Source organism: Strix uralensis, chromosome 2 (genome assembly GCF_047716275.1).
Source record: "Strix uralensis isolate ZFMK-TIS-50842 chromosome 2, bStrUra1, whole genome shotgun sequence".
Classification (NCBI taxonomy): domain Eukaryota; kingdom Metazoa; phylum Chordata; class Aves; order Strigiformes; family Strigidae; genus Strix; species Strix uralensis.
Window position 1 is genome coordinate 70743877 of NC_133973.1, and position 16950 is coordinate 70760826.

Consider the following 16950-nt stretch of genomic DNA (forward strand, 5'->3'; position numbering starts at 1 on the left):
AAAAAAGTGTGTGTGGGAGAGAGGGAAAGAATCTGATTACCTGGTGCTGACTTTCATTTTTTATCCTCAGCCTGTAGACGCGCTTTAATTCCCCAGTGCCAGGTAAGTGAGACAGGGTCGCAAGGGTAAAATGGTGTTTTTCTGAGATGGTCCAGAATGAGTAGGGAAAGGATTTAAACACACGGACCCTGACAAGCAACAGCTAGACAGACGTAGTTGTCTGTTCCAAATCCTTCAGCCTATCTCTGTTTTTATATGAAACCCATAAGAAGCTTTAAAGACTGTGAGACAAAATAAAACACAGAGCATGTCTATATAAAGGCATTCAGCGAGAAGCGCTGAAATTTATTCAAATTAATTACAATAGAGACCTCTGACTTTGAACTTCTAATTCACAACAGCAGTAAAAAAGGAAATGGTGAAATGGGTTGTATTAAAGTGCAATGATGTGGAGAAATCCATTGAAATAACACAAATGAGCCCGCAGTGAGAAATGAAAGGACAGTCTCATCCTAGCAATGACAGCAATATATAAGAAAATTATGTTACAGCTAATTTACAAAATAACTTACATAGATGAAGATAAGCTGAATCTCATGTTGCCATACCATTGTTAAATATCAGACTAAAAATTCCTGGTCAGCACAGTATTATATGGGATAATTAACAAAAGATCAGAGGATTTTTGCATTGGAAAAGATGCCTGAAGTAAAACCCTGATCAGCCTTTATATTGCAGTATTGCAAGAAACCTAAGTATTTATGAATTGTAAAGTGACACATTCAGCAGCATGAAGACTATAAATACATCTTTTACATTGATACATTATATCTACACACATATACACATCTACACACACACATATATACACAAGCACATACATGCACATATATATATGCGCATAAATATATGTGTGTGTATATATATATGTTTGAATTTGTACTGACCATGGTCAGCTGCATTTGGATTGCATCTGGGGTAGGGTTGCTTTTGTAACCCAGGAGTAAGATCATTCTTTAGAGTATTTCTCATTTAAGTTTCCTAAGCTGCAGCTGCCAAAATATAAAATTCTGGCATAAAGATAGACTTCAGGGTCTGATTATTAACAGCAGTTCCTGTTGATGTAATCTGCTGTGCTTAGTGCTTCTGAAAAATTGAGCTCTTAATGTTGGCAATATTTTTAAGTAATATGGTACATGAATCAGTTAAGAACCTATTTTCATAGAAGTAAAAATATTTGAGATGGACAGGAATGAATACAATATTCCATACATGCACAGAGCTTTGGACTGTTTGTAAGGATGACATGCAAAAAACGTCTGACAAAGTGAAAATTTATAACATTGGCTTACATCATACCTTGAAAAATGGGAAGTTTAGCATCACCCTTCCTTTAAAAAATTTAAAATACTTGTCTGTAGCATAAGTCTGACGTTTGTCTAATAATTATTTTTTCTCCCATGCTCCCCTTTTATAGAAAAATTATGTCATTGTTTTGCTCTCTTTGAATAAATCTGTAACAAACACTATTGACTAAAAATACATCTGATTTCCAGCCCTCATAGGTTTGTCTGAAGGAAGGCTGTTGACCCATATGGCAGCCACAATAGTTTCCCCTGCCTGTAACTGCATGTTACTTGTGAGAGCTGAAGGTAACCATGCAATTACTGTTTATTAAGAAATCATTTAGTGAATAAGAACATTTGTGTTTCATTGTGCACCTGTCTAAGGAAAAAGATACTACTAAATTGTCAAGGCTATGTAAACAGTGATCTTGGTAAAGAATTTGGTTCTGAGGCCCAAATACCTCAGAAAACAGCTATTCCATTGCACACATCATTAAAAGGTTGGAAAAGAGAAAATAATAGTTTTTTTTAATGCTGTTGTGGTCAGTGAATTGGTCATGTCTGCATCCCAATCTCTAGGGAGAAGAAGAATATCCTGAAGACCAAAGAGAAAAGGCTGGACCAAACCTCCTTCCTGGCTGCTGTAAGAGTCCCACTCACTGCATTGACTGAGGTATGTCCTTGGAGAAAGGGGTTTTTTGGGAGAAGAAATTGTAAACTTGGATTGATTTTCCTCATACCTATCCTGTACATTGCTATGTGATTGCTATGTTATTAGCTTACAATGAGGATTTAGCACTGAACACATTTTGTTTGCTCACATTCAGATTCTGGCTGTTACAACATGATGCAGTTCTTCAGAAAACTGATTGCGTATCAGTGAGAAAATGTGTTTTATGCTAACAGCTCTGCAGCTTCAGACTTCAGAGCAGAAGCCTCTACAAGACCCTATTTCAAATCATTTAACTTTTATTTACAACTTCACATTCCATGCACTTTTCATTGGGATCTTCTGGGAGAACCTGTAAAAATCACCACTGAAAGTACTCAAGAGCTGGCAACACAGAACTGGTGGTTCTCCGTTGGAGTCCAGTGTCCAGAACTCTGCACAAAATGACAAACTCTGGATTTACCTTCCATGGAGGTGAGGTGAAAGTTTAATGTTAGCCCTTAATGTCCGAGAAGCTGGTGCTGCTGGCATTGCAGCTATCACTGCAACTTGATGATGTGCTCAAAGTGCTGGAGGCAGTGCCTGATTCTGGGAAAGGAAAGAAAGAAAGAAAAACCCCACAAGAAAATATGATGTGGTTGTTTTTCACAACTTTCTTTGATAACAGAAATCTTCAGAGAGACAATCATCTCATTTAAAATAAGTAGCTTACCAGAGCTGCTTAAAGATTGAGCTGATTTTGAATTGCCTATGAGCATCAGCAGATTGTTTGCTGGGATCCAACCTTCTCTACCAGTGCTCAGATTCTTTACATACCTAAAAAAAAAAAAAAAAAAGTCAGATTGCTTCGTTTGATGCCTTTGAAAGTTTTGCCCTAAGCTTTCAAAGTTTTGTCTTCCAAACACAGTTCTGCGTATAAAAATTTCCAAACACAGATCTGCGTACCAGAGTCCATCCTCCCCTTCACGAATCAGCTGGACTAGATCTCCACTTTTCACTGTAAATTCTTCAGAAATTCCTTTCTCATAATCAGTCACAACTGTATATTTACCAGGAGTCTAAACGCACAGAGAAGAAACATAAACAAATTATTTCTATTGAGTACTTTAAGGTACATTGCAGCTTTTGTTATGAAATTATAGTACTTTTCCCTTCTTTCTCATGCACATACATGCTGAAGATAGTGTAAATATACATACTGAGAGGCAGTAAAACTTTGCTGTTTGATTACATGCAAATTCAGTACATGAATTCTCACACCCTGAAAAACATTCAGTGAAATGTTTCCATCACAACAATTAATTCAAATCTCAACAGAAAAAAAAATCAAAAGAAAAAAAAAACATACAAGAGAAAAAAACCTCAAACCAAGCTGGCAAGCTAGCGACATGATGTACACTGGCTGAGCACGTCATCGCTGGACTGCTGTACTATGGCATAAGCAGTCACAGCCTTGCTGGTCTACAGGTACACAGAGACACAGACGGACCTTTCCAAGGTCTGATTTAAGAGGAGGTATTTGCCATTGCCCTACGAGTTTTGTTCAGTTGAGGATGTCAGGGAAGACACTTTCTTTCCTGCAAGCTTCAAAAGCATTCCTGTACACTGCCACACACAATGTATTAGTATCATTTGCATAGCTCAGTAGGAAAGCATTGCTGGTTACCAGCTTCAACTCGCCTCCCCCTCCTCCTCCTTCTTCCTCTGCATCTGATGAATTCAGTGGATCTTCAGCACTAGACCAGCCGTCATTTTCTTCAGACACATCGAGAGAATGAGATGTTTTAGCCCAACCTTGGGGAACAAACAGCTGACAGTTAACAGCAAGCCACTGACTGGGAGAAATGTTCTTCCCACTGAAAAGCTCTTAAGTGATCAAGATAAACAGGAGGAAAACCATACACAGGGAAGTTATTACAGCCACTGGGTGAAATTCACAGCTGGCAAAAGTTGGTCCGTTTCCATCAGAGTAAGCACAGTTGTGGCAATGCACAGCAGTGAATTTGGCCCTTTAGATTTACAGAGAGGGAAACAGACGGAAAGAACGCAAATTCCCAACTAAAAAGCAACTATTTCTCTCTTATACAAAGATGAGCAATGGATAGATACTATTTTTCTTGTGAGGAGGTAAAAGATGGGAACATACACTTTATGGGAAGAGGATGAACAAAGCAACCAGCCTGCTGGAACAAGGGATGGATGTACCTTGCCTCCTTCAGACTGTTGAGCATTTAGAGCTGTCAAGAAATTCAGCACAAGCTACAGGCACTCTGTACTTCACATGACAAGGCAGCTTATTATTTAAGGGTATTCAGGCTGACTCAAGGATACTTAATCATGCTGATTTACCTTGGTGTTAAGTCACTGCACCAAATACCACAAGAACAATATCCTGTCTGTCATTTCTTGCCAAATGTTCCTTTTCTTTCTCAGGGTGAAGCATTTAATTTATTTACGAAGCTGAATCATATCCAGAGTGCACAAAATCCTTTTCCAAATAAAACTACGGTAAGTTTTACTAGCAAGATGCTTTTCACTGAGGTCAGCAGCTGCTAATATAAAAGTGTTGAGCTTATAATGAAAAAAAGAGTCATGATAGAAGACAAATAAATATTTGTAAGTAAGATTTTTGGTTCAAGCCAAAGGGTAAGAACAATGAAACTCAATAAAAAGAATGAAAGGAAGAACAAACCTCCCAACTTTTATGTAACTATGAATTAAGTTGAGAAAGCACCAGCATTTTTGCTCTTCACTGCTTCTGAGGCATTTGTCGCATGGCTGGTCATACCAGTGCATTAGGAAAAAGCCTGAGCATCGTCAGAGTAAAGCCAAAGCAATCTAAGAATCATAGAAAGAAATCACACCCCAGAGCACACCAAACAGAGTGGGACTTTTACCTCGCCTGCGCTGTTGGATGACCTGCACAAGGTTAGAAGTACTGACCCATTTGGCCCTGTCCAGGGTTAAGAATGAACTTCCATCTGTGAAGAAACTGAGTAATAAATTCCTGCTGTATTCCATGCAAGTTTCTTTGGAAGCTCACATCTTCTGGTTGGCTTGTGCAACACAGCTGAAACCCTTTCCATTATTTCCAAGTTAAGAACAAAGCAGCAAAAGAAAACTTGGGTTTCTTCTAATTGTTCCAAGCTGTCATTAGAAACAGAACCAATGCATTGTACAAAAGAAAAAGAAAGTGAAATCACTGTAATTGCTCTGCCCATAGCATCATACTCACTGGCCTGCTCATCTGGAACATTTTGAGTAACAGCTCTTGTTTCTCAGCCTCTTCCTTTACATATATTGTGCTGATGTGGGTAAGAGCAGACCTGCCCGATCCTCCCACAGCAACAGCACTTCTACTCCTTGTACAAGCTACTATTAACAAGTCCGTATAAAAGCTCATCTGATCCTGGGCGGGGAAGGGAAGCAGTCACTATGGTCATATTCGTATTAGCTAACTACAGGCACCAAAATTCTGCATGCACATTCAATCTGTGTATTCTGCATGGTGTGACTAAATCAGAGCTCTCTATAAAGGCAGGAAAGGTCAGAAAATGGCAGACAGTCTTCAGAAAAGCCAAGGTTATGCAGAAATTAGTTTAGATTTGATGGTGCCAGGAAAACCAAGAATTCATTAACCACTTCTCTTCAGAAATGGACCCACAGGTTTCTTCACAGAGATAAGATCTATCTGCAAGATGTGATTCTGTCAGTAATTCATTTTCCTTGAGCTCATTGTGATGCAAGTAGGAGCAATATAGCAGTGAAAGGAAATGAGTGTGGGCAATGCACTCTGCACTGGGGAGCTGTGACCATCACCTGGTGCAGTTTCATCCTGAAATGCCTTGGTCAACTGCCTGCTTATCCCTCTGAGTTGCAGAAGGAGAAGAGATAGTGTCAGAAAACAGATTGGAAGGTGCAAGACAGAAAGGGGAGTTACTAGATGTTTTAAATTCATTTGCTTGGTTTAGTGGTTTCATAAAGTGAGAGACTGCTGGACAGGACAGCAAATCAGACAAGTCTGTTCCAAGGACCCAACAATTTTACTGTAAATCAGCAATGATCAAGGACACTCCACCCTGGAAAATTCCAGCATCCATGGAAAAGGCCACAAAACACCCTTTGCTTTCTGATAGCATTTTCAGAACCTCAGGATTTCCATGGTACCTGGAGATCTCAGAGGTTTGATTGCTACCTGCAGAAAATTAACCTTGTAACTCCCATATTGTAGAGTTTCTGCATGTGCCTGGCCTGGGATTACATTGCCTGCTGCTCAGACAAGGTGAATGGTGTTGCATAGTTTCCCCAACACAGCAGCTGAACCTGCATCATGTCCACAGGTGAGACAAAGACAAAGGCTGTGGAAAGCTGGAGAGGGGGGTGATGGTAGGGCTTGAAACAGCTTCATCTTTAGAATAATATTTTCTAAAAGAGACGGTGGTGGGAAGAGAGTCAGGAAGAGAGGGACTGCTCTCCTTGTACTTTCTAGTTAATTAGCCCTTGGGATTTGCACTCAAGCCTTCACCAACAGCCTTGCTGGTTAGAAATGGGTCATTTAACTGAAATGCTTTTCTATTCTTTTCTTAGCTGTGGGATGGGAGGACAGGAGGCAACCTGCTACAACGGTTTCAGTTAAATCATCTGGGGTTCACAGGGTGGTAAAAATTGCCTACTATCACCCAAAGAAAGACACAACAGAACTGTGACTACAGTAATAAATGCAGATCTAAAATAGAAATTCCACATGACAGTGATGATCTCCACTCTGACTAGAGTGCATGAGTTTTGGATTATTTTTTTTCCATTTTAAAGAAGTTAAATCCCTTCAACAAGGGGCACAGTGACAGGAGGACACTAACTGGAAAACCATGTGTCTCATAGCAATTGGATGCCACTGTAGTTCCATTAAACACCCAGCTTCTGGTTATTTCTTCAGCAGAAGATCCCTTTCCCACTGCCCACTCCTAAAAACTAGTTAGCCATATGCTACTTTATTTGATGCCAAGGTAAAACCTCAACCAGTTGTACTATCAAAAACAGTATATACAGAAGCTGACAGACCCACTTGGAAAAACTCAGTTGATATCAATACTGCTGCATGCAACAGCATCATATAGATATCCCCAGCTCTCTGATGTAACATATTACACGAGGGATATGTGGATATTTGTGGAGTACAAGATGTGGTATCACTATACCTCTTAAACCAAAAGGAGTTGGGTCACTCACTACTTCATGTCGTTTAGCTTTTTTGTCAGGACTGGTAGGAGAAGCTGCAGGAGGATGAATAGGCAAAAAACACAGAAGAGAGATATTGAAGAACTGGAAAAAAGAGAATAGGTGGATTGCATGCTAAATACCTTTGAGTTTACACTGGAAAACAAGTGGGTTTCTGTAATCACTCTAATTTTAGCCATGATTGGTCAATTACAGCAGAAGGAATTAATTATTTACATGTAGTTATTTGAAGATAAATTGACAAATTAATTTTACAGTAATAGATGAAAGTATGTGTAAACTTTTCTAAATGAACTAGACATCAACTGAATACAATTCGTTTCAATTTTAGACAAACACTACCAAATTAAGCAACCATTTTTATATAAATCTAGTGCTACAGCAATACCTGGTCCTGTAAGAAGGATCATTGGCAATGTCTGGCTTTTAGCAGAAGGAGATGGAGTTTCTGTCAAGGCAAGCATGGGATATTAGTGCTCACCTCATTAGCATTAGATACACAACCCTAGAGTCTCTCCAGAAGGAACTCAAAGGTAATCAGGTTTTCAAAAGGCATTCTGAAAAGATGCTTGGGAAAAAAAATTTGAAAAAAATCATGCTCTTGAACAAGTGCCATCATCTTAATGCAATTTAGACTGTTCAAAGACAGCTGTTCAAAGCAACAAGTGAATGTACCAGTGCGATTACTTGGCAGGAGGAAGCAAGAAAGGTCTCAGACTCCTATTGTGTTTTAGTAAAAGAAAAAAAAACCAAAACCATCTCTGGAAGCATAGGGAAATTATTATTTATTTTTGTATTCAGCAAAACAACATTGTCATACATATTCTGCTGTAGTCATGCTTTGGGAATTCTGTTTGAAAGGATGCTAATATAGAAATACTCTATCAAAACCTTGATTCCTTTTTGCCAAGTACAAGTGCCTTTGGGGCAGATCCACTGAAGCTAGAAGCAGGCCAGGTGTCTGATCTGAAGACAACTTCCTTCCTCTAGTTTTCCTACAGGAATGAGGCACTATAAACTCCTTCCTTGGCCTCAATAGCGAGGCTGGAAGCACTGGAAACTGCAATCGTTCCCTTACATCTCCAACAGCTTCACTTTTGCCAGCTGCATCTCTCCCTCCCACTCTGGAGCTGGTTGAAATCTCCCTGTCAGGGTCAGTGACTCAGGAACCTAGCTTGAACTCAGGAGAACAAGCTAGCACGTACACTGTAAACCTGTTACACTACACACACGTCCAAAGTGATGTTTCAATTACAGCCTTAAACAGAAAACAGTCTAGCTTTTTTTTAAAATTACCTTTCTGACTTTTGAGGTTAGTAAAACCCTGCAGAGTAAAGCGCTTTTTTGACAGTACAGAGCATTCTGAGGTAGAGCTAGTGTCATCTACAAAGGAAGAGAGAGACACAGAAAGAAAGGGGAGAAGGCCATGAAAAGATCAAGGCAAAAAAATTGTTTGCAGCCCTGCCAGGAAACCTGCATGTTAGAATGAGAAAGGGAAACTGAAAGTTGAGCTACAACAGAAGAACCCAAGTGGCCAGTTGTTCTCAGTGTGCAGGGTCTTGTACTGCCACTGGTTCAACCAAAATTCAGGAGGAAAAAAAAAAAAACCCAACCAAAATTCTTCAGAACATGTAATTTACTGAGGAGATCTACTGAGAGGAAGAGAACCCTGAGAAGCTGGGCAGCTCTAAGAGAAGACCTACTGCAGACTCAGGCCTCGTGACACATATTTCCCACCTCCTTTTGGCTGCCCTTCATTCAAGGTGGCTTTGGGCCTGTCCATACCACACAGTGGAATGCAGAAACCCCAAGCTAAGTGCAGATAGGACCAGCATGCTGGTGCAGCGTGGGCAGCACTTTGTGGGTGGGCTGCCTTAGGGCTGAAGGCAGCAAAGCCCTGCTCGTTCAGGTGTAATGCTGTGTTTCCCTGCACTACCGTGGCTACTCTGCTGGTGGATCTGCCTGTGCATCTGCAGTGCAGGCATGCTCTTCACAATTAAAGATAACAATACATATGTGTAAACTCACCTTTGCCTTTCTCAGGGCACTTTGGTGCTACTGTGGTGCCATAACCTTCTAGACTTGCAAGATCAGCTTTTCTCTCCTCCAGTTTTTTGGTGTTTCTGATGTGATTCCGTGAAGGACTGTTTATTGGAAGAAAATTAAGACAATCAATCCATCTCCAGCAAACCTGGGTCTGAACATGGGTGATGACCTTCGGTTATGGGATGCCTTTTATGTGCAGACATACAGGCTAAAAACCATTTATTAGCTACTTCCTAGATCACAGCTTCCAGGAGTAAAAAAGTCATTAGTCATTGTGCATTTAAAGACCATGAGCACATACAAAGGAGAAAAGCTCCCCTAACTGACTGCAGTTGCATGTACTATGGCATGGGGAGCTACTGAAAAGACAGCTCAGGACAACTTCCACTCACTCTCAGCTACAGGCACACTTTCTGTGCTGACAGTTGCCTCCTGAACATACTAAGGAAAAAAAAGAAAAAGAAAGGAATAAACTCTGCCCCCCTCAGAAGTTCTTAACACAGGAAGAGATGAGGGATGAACAAAGAACATAGGTTGGATCTTGCAGTTGGATTCCCAGCACACCTCTGATTAGGAATGGAATGGAGAAAGACACCCCACAAATACTATGCATCTGGGACATTCTCCCTGAGTGATAAGTAGATGCATAAAACATACAGGGCAGAGAGCTGCTGATACATATTCGAGCACACACCATGTGTGAATGACTGAAGATATGAACACATGGGCTTATGTGTATATACACATATCATGAAAAAATGAGTGAGTAGCAGAGGATTAAAAAGAGGTGTCAGAGAAAGGCAGAACAGCAGATGGGAGCAGAAGAATATACAAGTTGGTAGGGTGAAAGATAAAAAATAGGAAAAGAAAAAAAGCTTGACTCAGAAGCTGGGACACTGGAGGAATCAACACATCAGTTTTAAAAATAAAGATATTGGAGGAAAAGAACAAGGAACAGAGAAAAGATAATGCCCCAAAAAAGACAAAAAAATGAAGATAACATTACATTGGCAAAGGAAGAAAAAAATAATCCAGGTGAAGGAAAAGAATAGAGAAAGAAGGAAAATGCTGCTCCACATAACACTCCTATCTGGGGTGTAAAATATATAATTAGCTGTTCAACAAACAGATCCATAACACCATCAGGATTTTGGCTGACGCAGAAAATGATTTTCCTGTGTTATTCTCTATCAACTGGCAAAGCCCAGGCCACTGCTGCTCAGTTTAACAGTTCTGGAGATATATAAACCCCAAGCTTTACAGCTTTATAGTAGGAAGAGACCTAAAAAACCCCCAAAACATAAGGACCAGTATTAAAGGATAGGAGCAATGAAGAACTGAAAATTAGAAATATTAGTATATTTACAAGACAGACAGGCTGATTTGCAACACACTTACCTTGTACAAGATGATGTTGGTAGAGGTAAACTCTGTGTTTGCTCTAGTGTCCTGTGCTGACTAGCTTCTGTAATGGAGGAAAGAAAAAGAACTATTAAAACTGATTTGTGTTTTGAGCTTTTAATTTCTACAGTCCTACACAGAGAAGATATGCAGGGCAGGTTTTGAAGTTCAAAGAGAAACGAGGTTAAAAAATATATATAGATCCAAAATATTTTACCTCTGCATGCCTGCAGTTGACTCGTCAGCACTTTCCTGATTTCATTTACCCAAGTAGCTTTAACTTCAGGGGTTGGTGCCTACCCAAAAATAAATACAATCAGCCATCAAGCATGGAATACTAATTACACAAAGATCTGCACGCCAAAGCACAGCCTTGGAAGAATCCTTCAAGAGGGACAGACAGAGGTCCCTTTCTAGTCCTTCAGTGAACAGAAACTAGTTGTAATAACTAGAACATGCTGAGAGAGGCTGTGCGTGTGCTACAGTCAAACCCTGGCTCCCAAGGCATCCACTACTCTAGTGAGAGCAATAGTAATGGTGTATAAGACATCCTCCATGGATATTGTAAAACGTGATTATTTTTTCCCCCAGAAGACTCTGCAGTTGAAATATATTAAGAAACTACCTTACAAATTAATCTGGTGGTGGTTTGGATTTTTTTTTCCCCCATTTTCTACAGTTCCTCATCACTGTCTATTAGCAATATAACAGAAGAAAAAAACCTCCAGATCTTCTTCGAGTTAGACTCCCCTCCATCCCGACCTTTTTTCCTCTCTCTCTCTTTTTTTTTTTTTTTTTTTTTTTTTAATGTAGTGGCATGGTATTTACCTGTATAATGTAAACTTCTTCCCTTGCATTATACCAGATTTCAAATTTTTTTGCATCACCTTTGACATTTTCTGTTATTCCAACTGCTGCCATCTGGAAGCAAAGAGAACAGAAGCTGACCGACCACATTGCAATTATGGTAACAATGGAAGCAGGCAGCTACTGGTATTCTTTGGTACCCTATTTCTGAAAAGGAAAACCACATTTGGCTTCTTGCTCAAGGAAAAGAATAGCTAATAACATACGATATGCATGTCGGACATAGAGATTTAGTGCTTTGTATCAGCTTGGCTACCTTGGAGGGAAGAAACGTTTAGGTACATTACATTGGGACTGACACACAAGATGTCTCTTAAAATCCAGACCACCAAATCTTACATCTATTTTGTACTACCCTGCTCTACATTTTCTGTGTGATTAATGCAACTGCCATTCAGCTAGACTAGTATGGTTTGGATTTCCTCAAAGGGTAATTTCCCTCCCACCATCTCTCTAACAGACAGCCACACAAAGTAACACAGACTTGCAGCACCAGTTAGGTTTGCCCTGAAGGACGAAATTCCCAGTGCAAAACTAACACAACTTCACAGACAGAAAACTGCAATGTTGTATTACTGCAGGCTATGCCCTCAGTACCTCAACCTTGCTGGACTGCTCAGTGTCTTACATTTAAGGAATGTTTGTAGCTATAAGAAGGCGCTTTCTCATATCCCTCTCCATTTTCTTCTCGCTTTTTACAGAACAGCACTGCTTTCTCGTGGAGGAAGAGGTGTCTTTGCATCGGCTTGAAGCGTGCCAAATCTTTCACCTTTGAGTGACCCTTTTTATGATCAGTCCAGACATTGAAGGATCCCTGCATTAAAAGCTTGCCCAGCTCATTCAGGTTTCCCTGGAACAAAAAACCCGATATTAATAACTACAAAAAGATAACATCAGACTAAAATGCATACTCTGAACAGGTCTTTACAAGTTCTGTCATTCCAAGTAATCTCTCACATCAGTGCTTATGTTGGATTTGGAAACATAATAAAAATAAAGTCAGTGTTGGATTTTTTTTTTTTTACACACAATTTTCTCTCCTCAGCACTGTTCAGGCAGGATTTTACAGTCAAGAGTACCAATAGCAGAGATACAGAAATCTACACACAGAGAGAGGTGGGGGCACAATACACATATTTGGTTGTTTGGGTTTTTCTCCCCCAGACTCTTCTCCAAAGCTGCTTACGTTGTGTTTTGTTTTGCTTTTTTTAACTCGAAGTTTTTGGTGTAGTTTTACACATAGATATAAAAACTTAGTAGCGACTCCCCTTTGGCAGTAGCCTAAACCAGACTCTTCATGACGATTTTCAGTTTCTAACTCAGTGTCAAGTAGATCAAAGAAAAAAAAACTTGGCTAAATGGAGCAAAACATTATTCGTAGCAGGAAAACTTCAGAAGAGTACAGAGAGATCCATTTTCCACTATTTTCATTATACAATTCAGTTTAAAGGCACCTTTTGTAAAACATTCTCAGTATTAGTACACAGTATACTGTACATATATCTAAGAAATAAATGAAAATAAATTAAAAAGTAAGTAAAAATACTGTTACTCACATCGTAGCCTGTAATGGCTATCTGGTGCATAGAATCATTAACTGCTTTGAGAATACCCAGTATAGAAGTTAATGCCTCCTGAAGATCTTCAGCACCTTCACAGTTCTTGCTGTATTTCAGCATTTCCTGAGCGGGCAGGGAATGACAACATATTTACTGAGCTTTGGAAACAGCAGTAACTAGAAAGTTCAAATTTTAAAACTGAATTTGGACTAAGTTTTTAAAGTTACCCAGTAGTTTTATACCATATAATCTAGTGGATTAAATACTGGTTGGAACTCAGAAGACCCTAAAGTTTTACTTCTCATGTTGGTTGCTAATTAGACAAATATATTTAATTAATCTAATGGTTTTGTAAACTCTACCTAAGAATTTTACAAAACTAAATTTGCAAACATTTTTTCATCACAATTGCTAATAAAAAAAATTAATCAAAAAACAACCCCCAAAAATAAACAAGCAAAAGGATTTTTTAGATATGTTACATTTTAGAAGTGAACAAATGTAAAAACACAGCCAAATTTCATTTATTATTTTAATTATGATGAGGCCTGTGATGCTAGTAACAGACTTAAACTTACTGCACTGAGCACTGTCTACATATCTAAAAAGGGATCCCTTCTCCAAAGGGCTTATTTGTGAAGCTGCATCTTCCAATTTGATCCAGATAAACATAGCTGCAAGTTCATGTGGAAGCCCCTACCTAGACTTCATAGTATCACAGAATCACCTAGGTTGGAAAGGACCTTGAAGATCATCTAGTCCAACTGTTAACCTAGCCCTGACAGTTCCCAACTACACCACATCCCTAAGCGCTATGTCGTATGAGAATAAGCATTTACTCACGGACTGCAGGCAGTAAAGATACTTTAAATCAAAAACCTTTCTAATACTACTACTCTCTTTACACAAGCTTAATGTAATTAATTCTTTAAAAGCTGTTAACTTCAGCTCAATTTTACTCAAGAGTAAATTTGGTCTGAGTCAATTCTTTTAAACTACTGTTAAATACAATTATTGAAACATGTGCCTATGTGGGAAATATTTCTTACTTCAAACATGGCAAAACCTTATACTTTAATTTAAAAATCTATGAGAGAATATAGCTTCATTTTGCTCTCTCAGTATAGCATGTTTAAGTGAATCACTACAGCACCATAAAAACACTGCACAGCGCTCTCAGTCAAGTAAGTTTCCTGGAATGCATTTTCTAGAATCCAGCGAGGCAAATATCTGCAATATGTATGAGGCGACTATAACTGAAGAGTAACAACTCTTTCAGATACTCTCTTTTCTTTGTTGCATAGGTTTCTTGGTCCTTCCTGAAAGTTGATAGACTGAGATTTTTCTCTGTTTTGATTTATACATCTGTCCACTAACTTTTAGGTTTCTCTCTGGCAGGCTGAGAGAAGTAGCATTTAAAAAAACCCAAATGCACAAAATGTACTTAGCATTATAGTTTAGTAACACATACCTTTAGCAATAATTGGTATTTGGTTATTCTTTGAACGGGTTTCAGCAAGTATGAGTCCAAACTGAGCTTGTGATCAAGTTTCCTTTGACACTCCTGTAATCAGTGTTGGATTTCATCAGGATACTAATCAATATTTTTGTTATTTGTTCTTGATACGATTTTTTATTAATCATATTACATTACAAAAACCAAAACGAAACACCAACAAAACCAAAACCACAACTCTTTTAGAGACTGAAGCAAGCATACCTGAAAGAATACAGAATCTGAAAACTGCCTCCACAAACTTTCAGATCGAGGTTTATTTTGACAGTATTTTTCATAAATCTGGAAATCTTTCATCTGAAATTCAGTAGATACACAAAAATTTAATAAATTCTTATAACTTTAATAGACCAAGTTCATAAAAATTTTTTTTGTAATTGATAAGGCTACAAAAAACCAACAATAAAAAAATGCAATTCCTTGAGGCATTCCAAGCAAAACCAAATTATTCAAAATCACTGATTTTGTAATGGCTACTAATTTTGTACTTGGAACATCAGAATAACATGTTCCTGTTAATTTTTGTTTCAGTTGAATGTTAAGCACTTTATGAAGAAGCATGTATTTACAAATATATTTCTATTATAATATGAAAAATACTTCTATGAATGCCCAACTGTGAGTCCCTCTGTGCAACTCTTTTAAAAGTCTTTGCCCTTTTTTCTTTATACATTTTTATTTTATGAACGTGTTGTTTACTGCGGTAGACCAAGCAGTTTGCTGTCCCTTATCACTTCAGCAACTAAATAGCATAACTTCAGCAACTGTTGAAAGCAAAAGGAAATAAGACTGTTGAAAATGTCATAGTAGCTACAGATATAAAGGAAAGACTAGGTAGGAAATCAGCAGGCACAAGAGTACCTCTGTCCCTCAGTTTTAGGAAACAGCACCTCCATGGGTGCAGCTGTTAAGTAGGAGGGGGAGGGATGGCTCCTCCCAGAAGTCTTAGAGCATCAATAGGCAGCAACAACAGGAGATTGATTTCCATAAACAGATTCCTATTTAGCCTTCAGTATACTACGGGTGACACTCATTGTTTAATAAATCCAGATTAAAAAGGTTTAATTCTGTCATAGCTTTCTCTTTTCAGAATAAAAATAATTTGGACTTACTCTGTTGAGGTGTACTCTTTAAAGAAAAGAGAAAAGAACAACAACAACAAGAAAATCCAGTAAATAAATCTAACCAAGCAAACCAACAATTTACAGTGATGTGAAATGATGCATGACTCCTCTTCATGTTTTCCTAACTACCACTTTAATAAAGCAGTTTCCTTTCAACAAGGTAGTAGCTCTTTCTAACAAAATTAATTACCACACACAGTGGAAAATATCCCCAACTCTCAATTAACATCTACATTCTCAACCTGTTACCTGTTCAAGACAAACAAAGGGGATGCAGTGGCAATTGCTACATGAAAATCACTCTTGTATGTTACAGTCCTAGAATGGTTTATGAATAAAATTCCGGCAAAAGATGCCACATACCTGATCCAAAAAGCACCGTCCTACTAGTTCTGGATATTCTATGTAGTTTTCTAGTTCTCTCAAAAATATTCTGTAAAGAAGAAGATTTTCTTAGAGCTTTAGAACTTAAAAAGTTGTAGCAAATATTCACATTCTTGCAACTCGTTTTCTAAGCTTCTGGAAACAGAGTTGCAGTTCTGTACCAGAAAACTAAACAAAACCCTTCTACATCATGTACTTAAAAGGGGATAGCAAAAGAAAACAAACATTCTGACCAATTTCTTTTAGCTTACTGTTGCTACAACCGAAATCAAGTAAGATTGGGATGTAAGGGAGATTTTGTTTCCTTACCTATGTATTCAGCAGCAGGATCTGTACAGTTTAAAGTGTTTGGGTTTTCCTTCCAAATACTACCAAACACCACAAAGCAAACAAATGAACCGAACTCCACCTCCCCAAGCCAAAAAAACCCACCACACAAAAAAAAACAGTGGCAAAATTTCCAGTCTAGTTTTGCCTGAATAAGAAACAATTATTTAATGTGCTTAACTTCTCTTGAAAATACTTCTCTTTTCTACCAATTTAAATATTATCCTGTGAAGAAACACCTCTCTAGCAGCAAGGATTCAAATTTCAGAGAGGTCACTAAGGTATAAAATTAACCAGCCTCAAGCAGATGTACAAGTTGAGAATTTGTGGCTTAGAATAATAATTTACTTTTCATAGCAAAAATCATAAAAAAGAAAAGAAACCCAAACCCAAACAAACCTTGCTTTAATTAGCTTGTAACCAGATACCAGGATCTTGCTTTAGGAAGAGGACCACAATGCAGAATTTTACC

The 16950-nt window shown here is 38.4% G+C and overlaps 1 protein-coding gene across 17 annotated transcripts in view; it reads right to left on the bottom strand.

The window, feature by feature from the left end:
• Window positions 1–316: 316 nt before the first annotated feature.
• The window catches only part of MCF2L (MCF.2 cell line derived transforming sequence like), a 134019-nt gene continuing 117385 nt past the window's right edge, over window positions 317–16950 (bottom strand). For 8 of the 17 annotated variants that reach the window (XM_074859230.1, XM_074859225.1, XM_074859224.1 and 5 more), the window contains 16 exons: window positions 16131–16200; window positions 14848–14940; window positions 14599–14691; window positions 13125–13250; window positions 12197–12418; window positions 11530–11622; window positions 10919–10997; window positions 10699–10765; window positions 9283–9398; window positions 8551–8637; window positions 7643–7702; window positions 7215–7289; window positions 3683–3810; window positions 2962–3074; window positions 2729–2832; window positions 317–2604 (listed from right to left, as the gene is read on the bottom strand). In XM_074859230.1, coding sequence (XP_074715331.1) covers window positions 2510–2604; window positions 2729–2832; window positions 2962–3074; window positions 3683–3810; window positions 7215–7289; window positions 7643–7702; window positions 8551–8637; window positions 9283–9398; window positions 10699–10765; window positions 10919–10997; window positions 11530–11622; window positions 12197–12418; window positions 13125–13250; window positions 14599–14691; window positions 14848–14940; window positions 16131–16200 — 1621 coding nt within the window. In that variant the 3' untranslated portion in view covers window positions 317–2509. The other 9 variants (XM_074859229.1, XM_074859227.1, XM_074859235.1 and 6 more) reach the window with 6 other exon arrangements.